Genomic DNA, 12,714 nt, shown 5'->3' on the forward strand with positions numbered 1-12,714 from the left:
CACAACGGTGCTCACAGGGCATCCCCTCAACACTGACTCCCAGAAGCCACCAAGTCCTTAGTGGGGAAGTTCCTAGAAGCCATGTCCCCCAGGCCAAGATGGGCACCTGGCACTGAACTGGCACCAAAGCCTTCCAGGAAAGTCGCTGGGGAGGGATGCCTGCTCCCAGGGCTGCCCAGAGATTCCAGAACTCATCTGCCAACTGCCAGTGGAACCCAGTTGCAGACGAAGGAGGGACACTCATCTGCACTGTGGAGGACTCGGGTGTGTGCAGAAATGAAGATGCATTTACGCATCTGTGCTCCTGTCACCTGGTGTCAGGTCCAGAAGTCAACACCCGTGGGCTCAGACGTGAGCCCTGCTATGCCTCCCGCAACTGCCAGCCTGGGTCGGCTCCCCTGTGCTGTCGTTTGTCCCCGGGTCACAGAGAACGCTGAGCGGTGTCCTAGCTGGAGGCCATGTCCTCAGACCCAGTTAGAGAAGAAACTGTTGGTAGAACAAACCTAAGCTACACTCTGTTCCTCCAAACTGGGCCCCCCATCATCTGCCTTCCTCCTAGGAAATCTGGGTAGAGGGTCCCCCTGTTAGATCACCTCCACTGCTGAGGGCCTCAGTACTTGGTGCACTAACAATAAAAACTTGTTTGTAAGCTCGATAATAAAAGTGCATTGTATGTCAGCCCTTCATTTAAGACCGAAATGCCCTAAAATCGCACCCTTCCTCAGGCCCGGACATTGGTTCTTTGTCCCTCGTTCTTCCTCAGGGAAGAGGGCCTCTAGTTTATCCAGCAACTTCTGCACAGAAGAGGCTGGGCACAAGTGGGTCCAGGTCCTAAAATGACACTTGGAGCCATTAAGCAAGGGTTGGGAGATCCCCAGGGGTTCCAGGACTCCCACCAGGGTGAGCCCCGGCCGGGGTGGCATTCCCATTCCAACTCTCAGGGAAGGAAACACGCGTGCTAGAGGGCTTCTAGTAGGAGTCACCGGTAATGGGGGAAAATCCCTCCTGAATGTCCCCCTCTGGGCTCGAGGATTTACTGATCTCACTTCTCCTTTCTCCTCGTCACAGAGCTGTTCTTTGACGGGTTAAGCCACCGAAGAAGCCAGCAGGAGAGACCTGGCAGACACTGGAGGAGCTTTGGGAGGCTCTAGAATCTTCCCTCCTGACCCTTTGAAAACTGGATAGATAGAAAACTGTAGCACTAACTAGGGGCAGGAGGAATGCATGCAGTGACCTCTTGTAGCCCCCAACGTCTGAGCACCGACCAGATGACCGGCCTGCTGGGGAGGGAGTCCAGCCAAGGCCCAGCACAACTGGAAGAAACAGCCTTCCCTACCTCAAGTGCAGGGGCTACAGTATATTCTTACCTTGAAATACCCCATTCATATAAAGGTAACTCCAGATCGCTTTTGAAAATATTCGTCACCTGAATAGACATTTAGGTACCATATGTTCAACCCCTTCTCTCACAAATCAAGTTACAGCTGGGATCTGTTGTTCGCTTGGATAATAAGGGATCTCTGAGGGGTTTTGTTTTCGTTTAAATCCTTTCCTCCCCGGCAGAAAGGACACAATTGTTTCAACAGAAACCACAAAACCTCCAGCATCCATTCAGCTTGAATGGAAAAAACAGCTTCCTCCAAGTCAGCAGAGAAAGTAAGCAATGATACCCAAATGTAAGACTGACCTGGAGAAACAGAGAGAGAGTCAGAGATGGGGTAAGAGTTGGGGCTTGTTCCCCAGATTTGCTGGTCCGCATGTGGCCACACCACTGCCTGAGACAGAGCCAGAGGTCCGTGAGGCAAACCTCGGTTTATATTAAAGCCTCTAACCAGCCCTTCTTCACCCTAGCTGTCCCTTCTGACACTCAACCTAATTTTGCTGTGGTTCCTGGTTAGCCCTGACATCATCAGCGCTGACCCTGGGTCACAGCAAGGAGGAGGCATGGGACAGGAAAAGACCTCCTACCTGCATTTCCATGCCAACCCCCTACATACTCCGAACACCAGTGGGGGTGGGGCAGGGCCACAGAGAGACTCTTTTTTTCTTTTATCTTGGGACGTAGAAAAACTTCACCTTTTGTTTAAAGATCTCATGATTTACACATGCTGAAAATCTATTTAGAAACCACACACTGGAAACAGGCTTAAGTGCAGCCAATTCTCAATTATCCAGGCACTGGCTGACTGTCTAGCTGGCATATGGCTCACCCGTACCCCTTGGCTCACCCTCTTTTTTTCTTCTGTACCTCTTTTTATGGACATTTCAGCATTCGTTGGCAGAAGGAGGGGGGCCAGACAAAGGAGGAGACTCAATGAACTTGCATGTTCAAATGACATTAGCTTATAAGGCAAAATGCTGTGTTGGGTTCTGGTGCTGGTTTCGCTCCTTCCGATCTGGGTCATCTTAGAGCAGTCCTTTGCCTCCCTGAATGCTGTGCTTTCTCCCCTGCACTAGGGCCATGATCCCACCAGCCCCTGCCTACCTCACTTTAGATGGGGCCAGGCCACCTCTGCTCCCACGGTTCTTGTCATTCTCAACTCTCCTTGTTCCACCTAGCAGGCTCACAGGACACCAACTTGTATCTATAGCAAACGTGACAATAATTCTTTCCCAGAGCCAGCATCCAGTAGACACAAAACATGAAAGGATTAACAAGACAATAAAAGGGAAAAAAAAAACACAAAAGGATTGAAAAAACAAACAAAAACAGGGCGCCTGGATGGCTCAGTGGGTTAAGCCTCTGCCTTTGACTCAGGTCATGATCCTAGGGTCCTGGCATCGAGTCCTGCATCAGGGTCCCTGCTCAGTGGGGAGTCTGCTTCTCTCTCTTCTCCCTCTACCCCTCCCCCTGCTCACAAGCGCTCTCTCTCTCTCTCAAAAATAAATAAATAAATAATCTTTAAAAAAAAAAAAAAAAAAACATAGGCAAAGAACATCACTCTCCTTTTAGGCCTGACTTTTAGGTGTGATTTCTTAAAGGTCCACGTAAGACAAGTTTTCATTCTCTGGGAGCCGTGGCCAATAGCCACTGCAGACATCTGCATAAGATCTGCCCTGCCCTGGAAATGTTTGTTCAAGAAACAGGGAGGGAGAGCAGAAGGTGGGGTGCAGGCCCTCCACAGCAGAGTAAACATGAGCCAGCCACACTGTGGTCACAGGTGAGTGACAGGCCCTGCTCCCTGCCTCCTCCGGACACGCAGTAATGAACACACTGGACTCCAACAGCACCTTCTTACAAACCCTCAGCACCATGTGAGCTCGAACTCTTCTCCCTGATGCCCTCAGTGGAGCCAAGGTGGTAGGTGTGGGTAGGAAAATCCTGAAGGAAAGCGGGGATGTTCTACAGAAACCAGGGGGCGCCAGACCCCTCAGTCAGGACCGGATATTCTCCATGGGGGTGGGGGTGAGGGCAGGCCACACACATGGCTACCTTGCCGGGAGGGATCCCTGCTGTTCTCCTTCCTTCCTGTACCAAAGGGGCAAAATAAGAACCCAACGTCACTGCTTTTTCTGTGGGTGCATCTCTCAAGAACTTTCTCTATGCCAGGAACCCCAGGCAGGCTAGAACAGGCCCCACCTGAACTTGTCAGCCACTCTGGCCAAAGACCACACCACGGAGAGCTCTTGGGGTGCACGGGCTCTGCCCAGGTCTCCTCAGCATGGTGTGTGGGGTATTTCAGAGAGCACCCAAACATCACCTCCCCAGGTCTGAGTCCACATAGTCTTAACCTCGGGGCAGGGCTCCCCACAGCTAGTCCCCAGCACTGATGGGATTCCACTTAAACCAGAGCCCCCAGGGAAGAGAGCCCACTGCCCTGCCTGACATCATCACCTTGGCCTCCTTGCTCTTTCCCCAAAGTCGAAGAGCTGGCTCAGCTCCCCTCCCAACCCTAAGATTCTGCCCTGAACATGCAGAGAGAAGCTTGTCAAATCTCTTGGAACAAAACCACAAATGACTAAATGCCCAGCCATCTCCCCAGTCCGGGCTGGCCTTCCCCACGTCAGCACCGCCGGCCCGCCCCGACCCAGGCAGAGCCAGAACCCAGCTGGGACCAGGGGTGGCCTGGGGGGCAGACAGCCTCCAGCCACCAGCACAGCAGATCTGTGAGCAAGAGGGAAGACTAGCTGCTGACGGAGGCTCGGGCTGGCGGGGGGGCACATTCCGGTTGCATGCTCTGCGCACCCACAAATATTCACCTGCCCAAGAATTTTCACCTTGTCATCTGAGGAATGCGAACAGGAAGGGCCTCTGATAAGGCCAGAGGCGTATTTTACAGCTTCCTCACCAGCCTTAATAGTACCCTGGGCAGAGCAAGAATGGCCAGCAGCTCCTTCTGTGGGGAAACTGAGGAATGGGGTGGGAGCCAGAGCTCCTCGGAAGAGCCTATGCGGGCGTGGCTTTGGACCCAGAAATGCTGGGCAGGGCCTGAAGGAAGGAAATGACCCGACAGCCTGAGATGGCCCCAAGGCCTTCGAGGCCAGCCAGTTCTGCCCCACCTGAGAGGTTCTGACCTTGTCCAGCCCCTAGCCAGGGGGACGGTCGGTGCCTCCTTGCCCACGTAAGACTTCGGCAGCAGCATCCCTGCGTTCTGACCTCAGGAAGCCATTCCAAGGATGAATGTGGAAGCCAGCATGAAAATCCTTTGGGCTCTTCAGGGAAAAGGCACTACCACTGGTCTCCCTGTGCTCAGAGGTGGGCTGGGCCTGGCCTGAGCCTCTGGTCCCTCTCCTCACACACTCTTCACCCCCATGAGCCAGTCCCTGTGGCAGGAGCCACTTCACCAGCCAGGCAGCGTCCTGGGGGCCAGGCAGGGGGCTGTCTATTCCCTGTCACTCAGGGCCGACATGCCAGGCTTGGCCGAGGCTGAGTGGCTGATAAACTTGCGGGGGAGAGGATCCCAGACCAAAGCCTCAGCGCTGAGGGGAGATGTCAATTCACTTTCACCTAATAACTCTGTAGGATCAGCAGGCTAACACTCGTTCATTACCAAGTCTAATTAGGCTGGCAGACAAGTGGCATTAATCATTTTTGACTATACCTGGGATTCAAGCCCCCTTCCCTCCATAATCAGAAAATTTCATGCTCTGATGAAGAGGGGGGACAATTAAGCCCACATTTAATGCTTTCACTTTCATCTTTCCAGAAGACAGGAAGCAGGAGCAGAGGAAATAAGATACAGCTTAGGGACCTCAGAAGGCCTCCCTCAAAGAATTCCAGGTCTGTTCTCTGTCCCCAAACACACATACACACACACACTCACTCACTCACTCACTTACTCCACTAGGACTTTTCCTAGGAGCAGATCCCAATCAGAGCCCGGGGCGGGAGGAATTGGAGGTGGGGGGTTCCACTCTCTTTAACAACTCAACGTCCTTTTCCTTAACCTCCCCAGCCAAACAGGGGCCTGAATCCACAAAAAGACTTCAAGCCACACACTTCAGTGCTGCTGGGTGTACTGGACAAATAAAATGCTTTCCAAGTGCCCAAGAGTTCTAGGGTCTGCACCAGGGCAACTCAATGTCACAGTAACCTCTCCTGCAAAGAAGGCACCACAAGAGATGACTCCACAGGACCCAGTGGCTGTCACATGGGTGGTTCCAGTCTTTACAGAGAGGTGGGTTGAGCCCAGCCATTAATGAAGTGACAAGACAGAGCCGGGAAGGCTGGACAAGGGGCCCTGTGAGACATCAGTCTCACTCACCCCAGAAAGTCCCCTGTCCCTGAGGTCTCATGGCGAGCACCTCCTCTTCACATCATAACTAAACATCTATCAAATGGGGAATAGGATAAGGAGCCCCAGGGCTCCCCTTTCAACCCTATAATCCCAATCACATAACACTTCATAGTTCTGAACAATGACGCGTCCAGAGAAGGCTCCAGGCACTCACTAGCATCATGTAAGGTATGTCCAAGCATCGCTCCTTGAATGTGGAGTTGGACTTCGGGTTTCCCCATTTTCCAGACTTTCTCTAGTCCAGGATGGCTTACACATCCACAAAACGAGATGAAAGGTAAAAGGTCAACTCCATGTGTCTTCTACAGAAGAAACGGTCCATGACTTGTAAAGGACATTTCTGATACCAAAGCCAAAGGGCAGCCGGTGACTCTCGCAGGGTGTTTGCTGTTGGCCTTGCCCTCCTGGAATGCTGGAGGCGGGTTCTCGCCACTGCCATGGCCCCTACCCCAAAGCACACAAGCGTTCACAGAATCTCTCTGTGTGTCTCTCAGTCTCTCTGCGTCTCTCTCTTTTTGCTTCTGTCTCTCCGCCTCTCTCTTTCCCCCAAACCCCACTGGATATCTTTCTCTATCTAATAAACATGATTTCTTTAATCCTGGAGATTAATATTAACTCTGAACCCCTCTGTGGGCAAATCCAGCATTAACCAGAGTCCGTTACAGACCTGGAAGTAGGGGTAAGGCTAAGTTAGAGGGGTTTTCACTAAACAGGCAGGCAGACCGTGGGAAGACAGCTTTCTAAAAGTTTCCCTTATTAAGAGTGCATCTTGGGCGCCTGGGTGGCTCAGTTGGTTAAGCGACTGCCTTCGGCTCAGGTCATGATCCTGGAGTCCCGGGATCGAGTCCCGCATCAGGCTCCCTGCTCGGCAGGGAGTCTGCTTCTCCCTCTCCCGCTCCCCCCTCTTGTGCTCTTTCTCTCTCTCACTCTCTCTCTCAAATAAATAAATAAAATCTTTAAAAAAAAAAAAAAAAAGAGCGCATCTTGCCAACATGGCTGCCACCCATCATCAGGCTCCTGCCCTGACCTACGTCATTCATATACCACTGCCCTTCTGCTTGTTTCCAAGAGCAGAGAGATTGAAGAGGAAAAACAAGCCACCACCTTCATCAAATGCTACTTACTGAGGCTGCTCTGAGCCTGGCACTTTGTTGGGGGCAAGTGATATAAAGACAAGGCATCAATGTCTTAGTGCTCTCTAAGCTACTGGCATTCAGTGAGGATGCTTCTTGACCACAGCGGGCAGGAGTGGTGTTTCTGGAGGACAGTTAATACCCGCAAATCCTGGGACGCTCATGGCACTCGCTTCCCCATTACTTCAGCCAGGCAGGGTTTGAGAACTGTACTCACTGCTTGGAAAGGTGATCCTCAGAGGTGTCATGAGCCCAGACAAATTGTTACAGCTGTTGGATGGGAGGGGATAACAATAACATTCGTATTGCATTAAACGTTCATAATGCCTTTTGCCAGGCACTGTGTTAAGCATTTTACATATATTAATTCATTTAATTCTCACATTAACACAATGAAGTAGGTAATGTTATTATCCCCATTTTTTTTAAAACAAGGAAGCAGATGCGCACAGAGAGGCCCAGAATAACACAGAGATTAAGTGGCAGAGTAAGGATTCGAACTCAGGTCTTCTAGTGTCAGTCTGTTCTCTTAATCGCTGCCTGCTACCACCTTTTTAAGGTCATATTTCTGAACCTTGCTTTTCAAAACAAAGATAAAACAAACCAAGGCTACCACGGAATTAGATCTTCAACTTACACAAAGATGCTCGATGAGTTTGGCCAGGGGTGTCTTCACCTGCCTGTGGCTCATTTGCACATCAGAACATTTCTCAACTGTTCCCATCCAGCCACAGGTCCACAAGTAGTTAAATATTAATAACGACAGAGACTCCGCTCATTAGTCCCCTGACTCCAGCCCTGCTCCCATCTCTGGTATTCAGGCATCCCCCAAATGTCTTACTACAGACTAGAATTCCAATGAAGTGGGTTTCTCAGGATTCTAGCACAACTAGATCCATGACAGTGAGAACACTGGCTCTGTGTATGTTTATAGAATTGGTGGAGACAGTCACGTACCCTAGGACACTTGAGAGGGCAATCGTGGCCAAGACATCATGGGCAAGCTACATGTGACTGGACTGTAGGGTCAAGAGCATTTACCAAGTGACGGCAGCCCTCCACCCACACCACATACCTCTAGAAAGTTCGCTCTTTCCTTTTGTACTAGCACCTGAACTGTGAGTTCTGGTGGTGGAGGGAGCAACACCTACTTTCCCCTCCAATCCTTCCCTTCCACTTGACCCTGGCTTGAAAGGTGAGCTTTCCTTGCCCGAAGCCAGCTGCAGCAGGAGGCACCCCGCACAGCCTCTGCTGGGAACTGCGGACACAGGCAAGGTAGGCTTTTCCTGATGGGCGGTAGCTGCTGCAGTCCGATGGGGGCGGTGGGGCTTTGGTCAAGGGGGGAGGGCCTTTGCTGACAAATACAAACCACAAGCCACTTCCAGAGATGCTTGTTAGGGGCTGTGCCAGCCTCTGTGCTTTGTACTTCCGATATTTAAACTATCTCTATAAACACATAAACACGTGGATAAGGATATCCTCCACCAAACATGGCAACTGTACATACGGGCGTGGGGAGAGGACACCTGTGAAAGAAATACACACACCGACCTGTAGGAAGCGAAAAATAACCCCCACCGCCAAGAAGACTGCAAATTTGCTCAGAAAGTCTACACACTGGGTGTCTAGTGGTCTACAGTCAGGCTTTGAGAAGAGTCTGTCTCTGAAGGAAGTGGGGGGCCTGAGAGCTCCGGGGAGGAAAGTCCTGGACAGGGAGTTGGGGAATTTTAGAGCCTGATGACTGGTGCAGTAACCTAGGAGAAAGAGGAGAAGGAGGGGGAGGAGGAGAGGGAGGAGGAGGAGGCGGAGGGGGAAGAAGGGGAGGAAGGGAGACAGGACACTGCCAAACATTAGAGCAGAGTCCAAAGGTTTGAGGGGCCAGAGGTGAAAGGTAAGGGGCAGGGCACAGGTCCAGGGTGACCTCAGGCTCACTTCAACCTACAGCCTGTTTCCATCCAAAGCCTAACCAGGTCTCTTTCCTGTCCCAACAGTGCGCCCTAAAGGAGAGGCGTAACACAGGGGGGCACGTACCATGGGCCTGGACCACAGGCGACAAACAAGCCATATTCCCATTAACCCTAATAAGCACGGGTCAAATGGCCATATCAATACCAGTCTCACAACCCACTGTCAAGAAGCTACAACAAAAGCAAGAGGGTGCGTGGGAGACAACGGAATGACCTTGACGCCCTGGTCATCATCCCCAACCTGAGTGAGTGACTCTGTGTGTGTGTGTGTGTGTGTGTAGGGGCGGGGTACGCACCTGTCAGGGAAAGAGGTATTTGTCAAACACAGCATCGCCGTAGCTGGGCGGTAGGCAGTCACTAAAGCCTACCCGCCAGGGGACTAAGAAGCAGTCCCCCCGGGCGTGTCTCCCTTGGTTGAAGTGGAGAAGAGCAACGACCGTCCCCTGCGCCAGCCCCCTGGCAGTTCCCCCGCCCCCCCCCCCGCCCCCCGGCGGACTGCGGGCTTCCCGCGCGCCCCTCCCCTGCCCTGCCCTCACACTCACTAGCGCAGCGCAGCGCCTGCCGCAGCACCTCTCGTCCGCACAGGTCACACCAGCCCGGGCCGCTCCGCAGCGCCAGGTCGCCGAAGCTGTGCCCCTCGCCTCGCTCCACCGGGACGCGGGGATCCTGCGGCTGCTCGAAGATGCTCCGCACGTCGCGGGGCCGGGGCGCTCCAGGCCGCCGCCGCAGTCTCTGCTGCAGACCAGGCCGGAGAGGGCGGGCGGGTCGCGAGGCCCGAGGTTGGGGCTCCGGGTCCCCCCGGGCCGCCCTCCGGGCGCCGCGCCCCTCGTGCGCCCCGGGCGCAGTGGAGAGGGGCGCGGGGGCGCAGCGGCGCGAGGAGCGGCCGGGGGGCGGCGGCGGCTCGGGGCCGCTCAGGCTCTGCAGGTAGCGCGGCGGTTCTGGGTCCAAGAGCAGCCGGTAGGGACGCTGCCCGATGGCCGGGGACGCCATGGCCATGCCTGGCGAGCGGCGGCGGCTGGCGGTGGCGGCGGCGCGGCTCCCGAGTCAGCCTCGAGAGAAGGGCGGCCCCACACGAGCGCGCCTTTAAAGGGACCGCAGCCTGCAGGGCGGGGCGGGGGCGGGGAGACGGGCGCGCGGCAGGAAGGGCGCCCCGGGGAACCCCCGACCGGCCGAGCGGCGGGGGGCGCGGGAGGCAGCGCGGATTTCGCGGCGTCTGCGGGGAGCGGCCCGGACGACCGGGGCCGTTGAGGAGGCGTTGCTGTCGGGACCGTCTTGCCTTCAGCCCTGCCTCCTTCCCTCTCCCATCACTTCCCCCAACACCAGCTCCCCCCTCTCCCCCGCATCCCTGCACCGCAACACGCCCAGGTGAGGGAGCAGGCGGCAGGGAAGGGCTTAGGAACTCGCTGGGGATGGGTCTTTGGAGAGGTCCCCGGGCCGGGTGCCCGCGCGCCACCCTCCCGCTTCTCCTGCCCACGGGAGGGTGTGGGCCGTGCCACCCCCCCGACGCCGGCGACGCCCCCTGGCCAGCCGGCCGCGCGTGGGTTGGGCAGGCCCCGCCGGCGCTCCGGCCCCCGCAGCCGCGCCGAGTCCCGTGACGCCGAGGGACGCGCCGCGGGGGACGCTTCCGAGGCTGACCGCGGGAAGCCGCCTCGCGGCCGGCTAGGGTGTCCGCCTGCGACTTTCACTCTTGCTGGATTTCCCCTCTCTGGGCAGCCCTGTCTGGTAGGATATTCCTTTCCCGGAAGACTGGGGTTGTATGATCGGGGCCCTGGGGGATCGTGAGACCGCTCCCTCGCCGCATGGCTTGGGAGAGCTTATCTTCCCAAACCAAACCCTCCTTTCCCCACAGCTGCTCCAGGAACTACTGTGGAAACACCAGCCCCGAAAGCCCTACTCTGTATTGGGATGGACAGCTCACCTGTGGGACCCGAAGACGAACTCCTTCCTGCTGGCGCCAGAGCCGGCTTCATAACCTCCTCTGTCCCTTCCATTTGGATGCTCTGACTTCACCGTCTTGAAAGTCTTAATACTTTTTGAACAGAGGGCCCGTCATTTTCTCTTTACACTAGGTCCTACAAATTACGTAGCCTGTCCTGATCGTCTCTCGTGGGCGGGCAACGGGACTGCTGGATCTTTGAACAGGCCAGCTGCATGACCCGGGGCCCTCCCCAGCCTCTCTAGGTTTTTGTTTTTGCCTGTAAATTGGTCTGGGAGTGGGAAGACAGGTAAATGCTTTTGCGATCCACCACTCTGACGCGGTGATCACTGACTGTCCTCTTAAAACTTGGGGTTCCGTTTGGTTGATTTAACAGAGGTCACCAGCAACCAACTTTGGAAATAATCTACATTCCTCTAGACCTGAGACGCACGCTCTTCTTCCCAGGCCAGAGATGGGACTCCCCCTAGCGTCTGGTAGGGGAATCTTCACTTTTGCTTTTTCTTTCCCCTTGGAGGTAATTTTTAGGTAATTCCTAAAATTTCAAGAGTCGAGTGGTCAGGGAATTCCCAGCCTGCTTTGGTCCATGGCTTCTCCTTCATGGTGGTGGCAATCAGAAAGCCCTCCTCATTTGTAGTGCCGCGTCCCCGGGTCTCACGAGAGGCTGGAGCTTCTCACTTGAGGAGGTCGTTTCTGGGCACAAGGGAGAATAGGCAACTCGACAGTGTTACAGAGCAGGAGTTGAGATGAGGGAGGGTGCATCATGAGCCACCCCCTTTACTCCCTTCCCCCACCTTTCCGCTCCCCTGTCCGAACCTTGCTTTCTCTCCCATCAGTGATTTCAAACTTTGGCGTCCAGTCCGTTGGAGGGCTTGTTAAATCACAGGTTACAGGGCTCCACCCCTAGAGTTTCTGACTCAGTAGGAGTTTAGGGCTGAGGTTTGAGATGTTGCATTTTTAACAGATTCCCAGGTGGTGTTGCTGCTGCTGGCCCAAGGACTCCACTGCTCTAGATCTAAGGTGGTGATAAGGGGGGCTTCTCTGTTCTTTTCCCCACAGGGCAGGTGAACTTCAGTGGGCACACTGAGAAAAACTCATGGCGGGGGGCGGGAGGGGGGGCTCTATCCCTGAATGCTTTCTGCTGAATGTTCACGCAGGAAAGTACAGTTCTCCTTTTTGGTCTCTTATTCCCACCTCTTCCACTTTTTCGGCAGTTTTCTTGGGGTTGTTGCAGAAACCTGCATTGCGTATAAAGATCTGCTTGTATCCACCCCTCTGTTATCCATCCATCACCACAGGCTTGAGACTCGTTGGAGGAGATCACTCCCCCCCAGGAGGCAGGGAGCTGGGTGAGGTCCAGGGTGTGGACCCAGCTTGAGCTCTGGGTGACAGCTGGGCATGGCAAGAAGAAAGGACCTGGCAATGAGCACATCTCTGAAAGGCCAGTTCTAAAATGCCATTTGTGAAATAATTGCCAACAATTGCCATCTCTGTCCTCCATCCCCCTCCCTGCCCCCACCAAGCATGAGTTTGGGCAGCCTAGGCCAGGTCCCCCATATAGAGAGGCTCATTGGATGAGTGTCTCCTTTAGCCCTGGGAAACTGAGGACTGTCTGGAACAACCAGACGTAAACCCCCTCCCATTTGTCTGAGATGCACAGAAAAATTGGGTTTCCTTTCCTGCTCCAGCTCTGATTTGGAGGAATGGGGGTGGCTGCTCTCAGCCCTGGATGGTGGAGGAGATTGTGCAGGGCCAGAGCCCTACATTTGGCTTCTGGGATGGGAACGGAGATGAAGATGGGGATAACATAACCTCATGTAGCCAACCCAAAAAGTTTATCAAGTTTATCTTAAGGTTCATCTGCCTGAGCCAAGAAATTGAGGTTGGGAGAGGTAGTTGCCACCCCTGACCCCCAACAGGAGGCTCCCTGCCTGGGACTT

General features: G+C 54.5%; 1 protein-coding gene across 2 annotated transcripts in view; it reads right to left on the reverse strand.

The window, feature by feature from the left end:
- Positions 1-10,120, reverse strand: part of RASSF5 (Ras association domain family member 5) — a 64,938-nt gene extending 54,818 nt beyond the window's left edge. Inside the window, exon 1 of one of the 2 annotated variants that reach the window (XM_064593920.1) lies at positions 9,381-10,120. In XM_064593920.1, the coding sequence (XP_064449990.1) occupies positions 9,381-9,834 (454 nt within the window). In that variant the 5' untranslated portion in view covers positions 9,835-10,120. The remainder of the gene's footprint in view (positions 1-9,380) is intronic. The other variant, XM_054507921.2, reaches the window with a different exon arrangement.
- Positions 10,121-12,714: the final 2,594 nt, after the last annotated feature.

Source organism: Mirounga angustirostris, unplaced genomic scaffold (genome assembly GCF_029215605.1).
Source record: "Mirounga angustirostris isolate CCGP_5_RB_7025 unplaced genomic scaffold, mMirAng1.0.hap1 SCAF_6, whole genome shotgun sequence".
Classification (NCBI taxonomy): Eukaryota; Metazoa; Chordata; class Mammalia; order Carnivora; family Phocidae; genus Mirounga; species Mirounga angustirostris.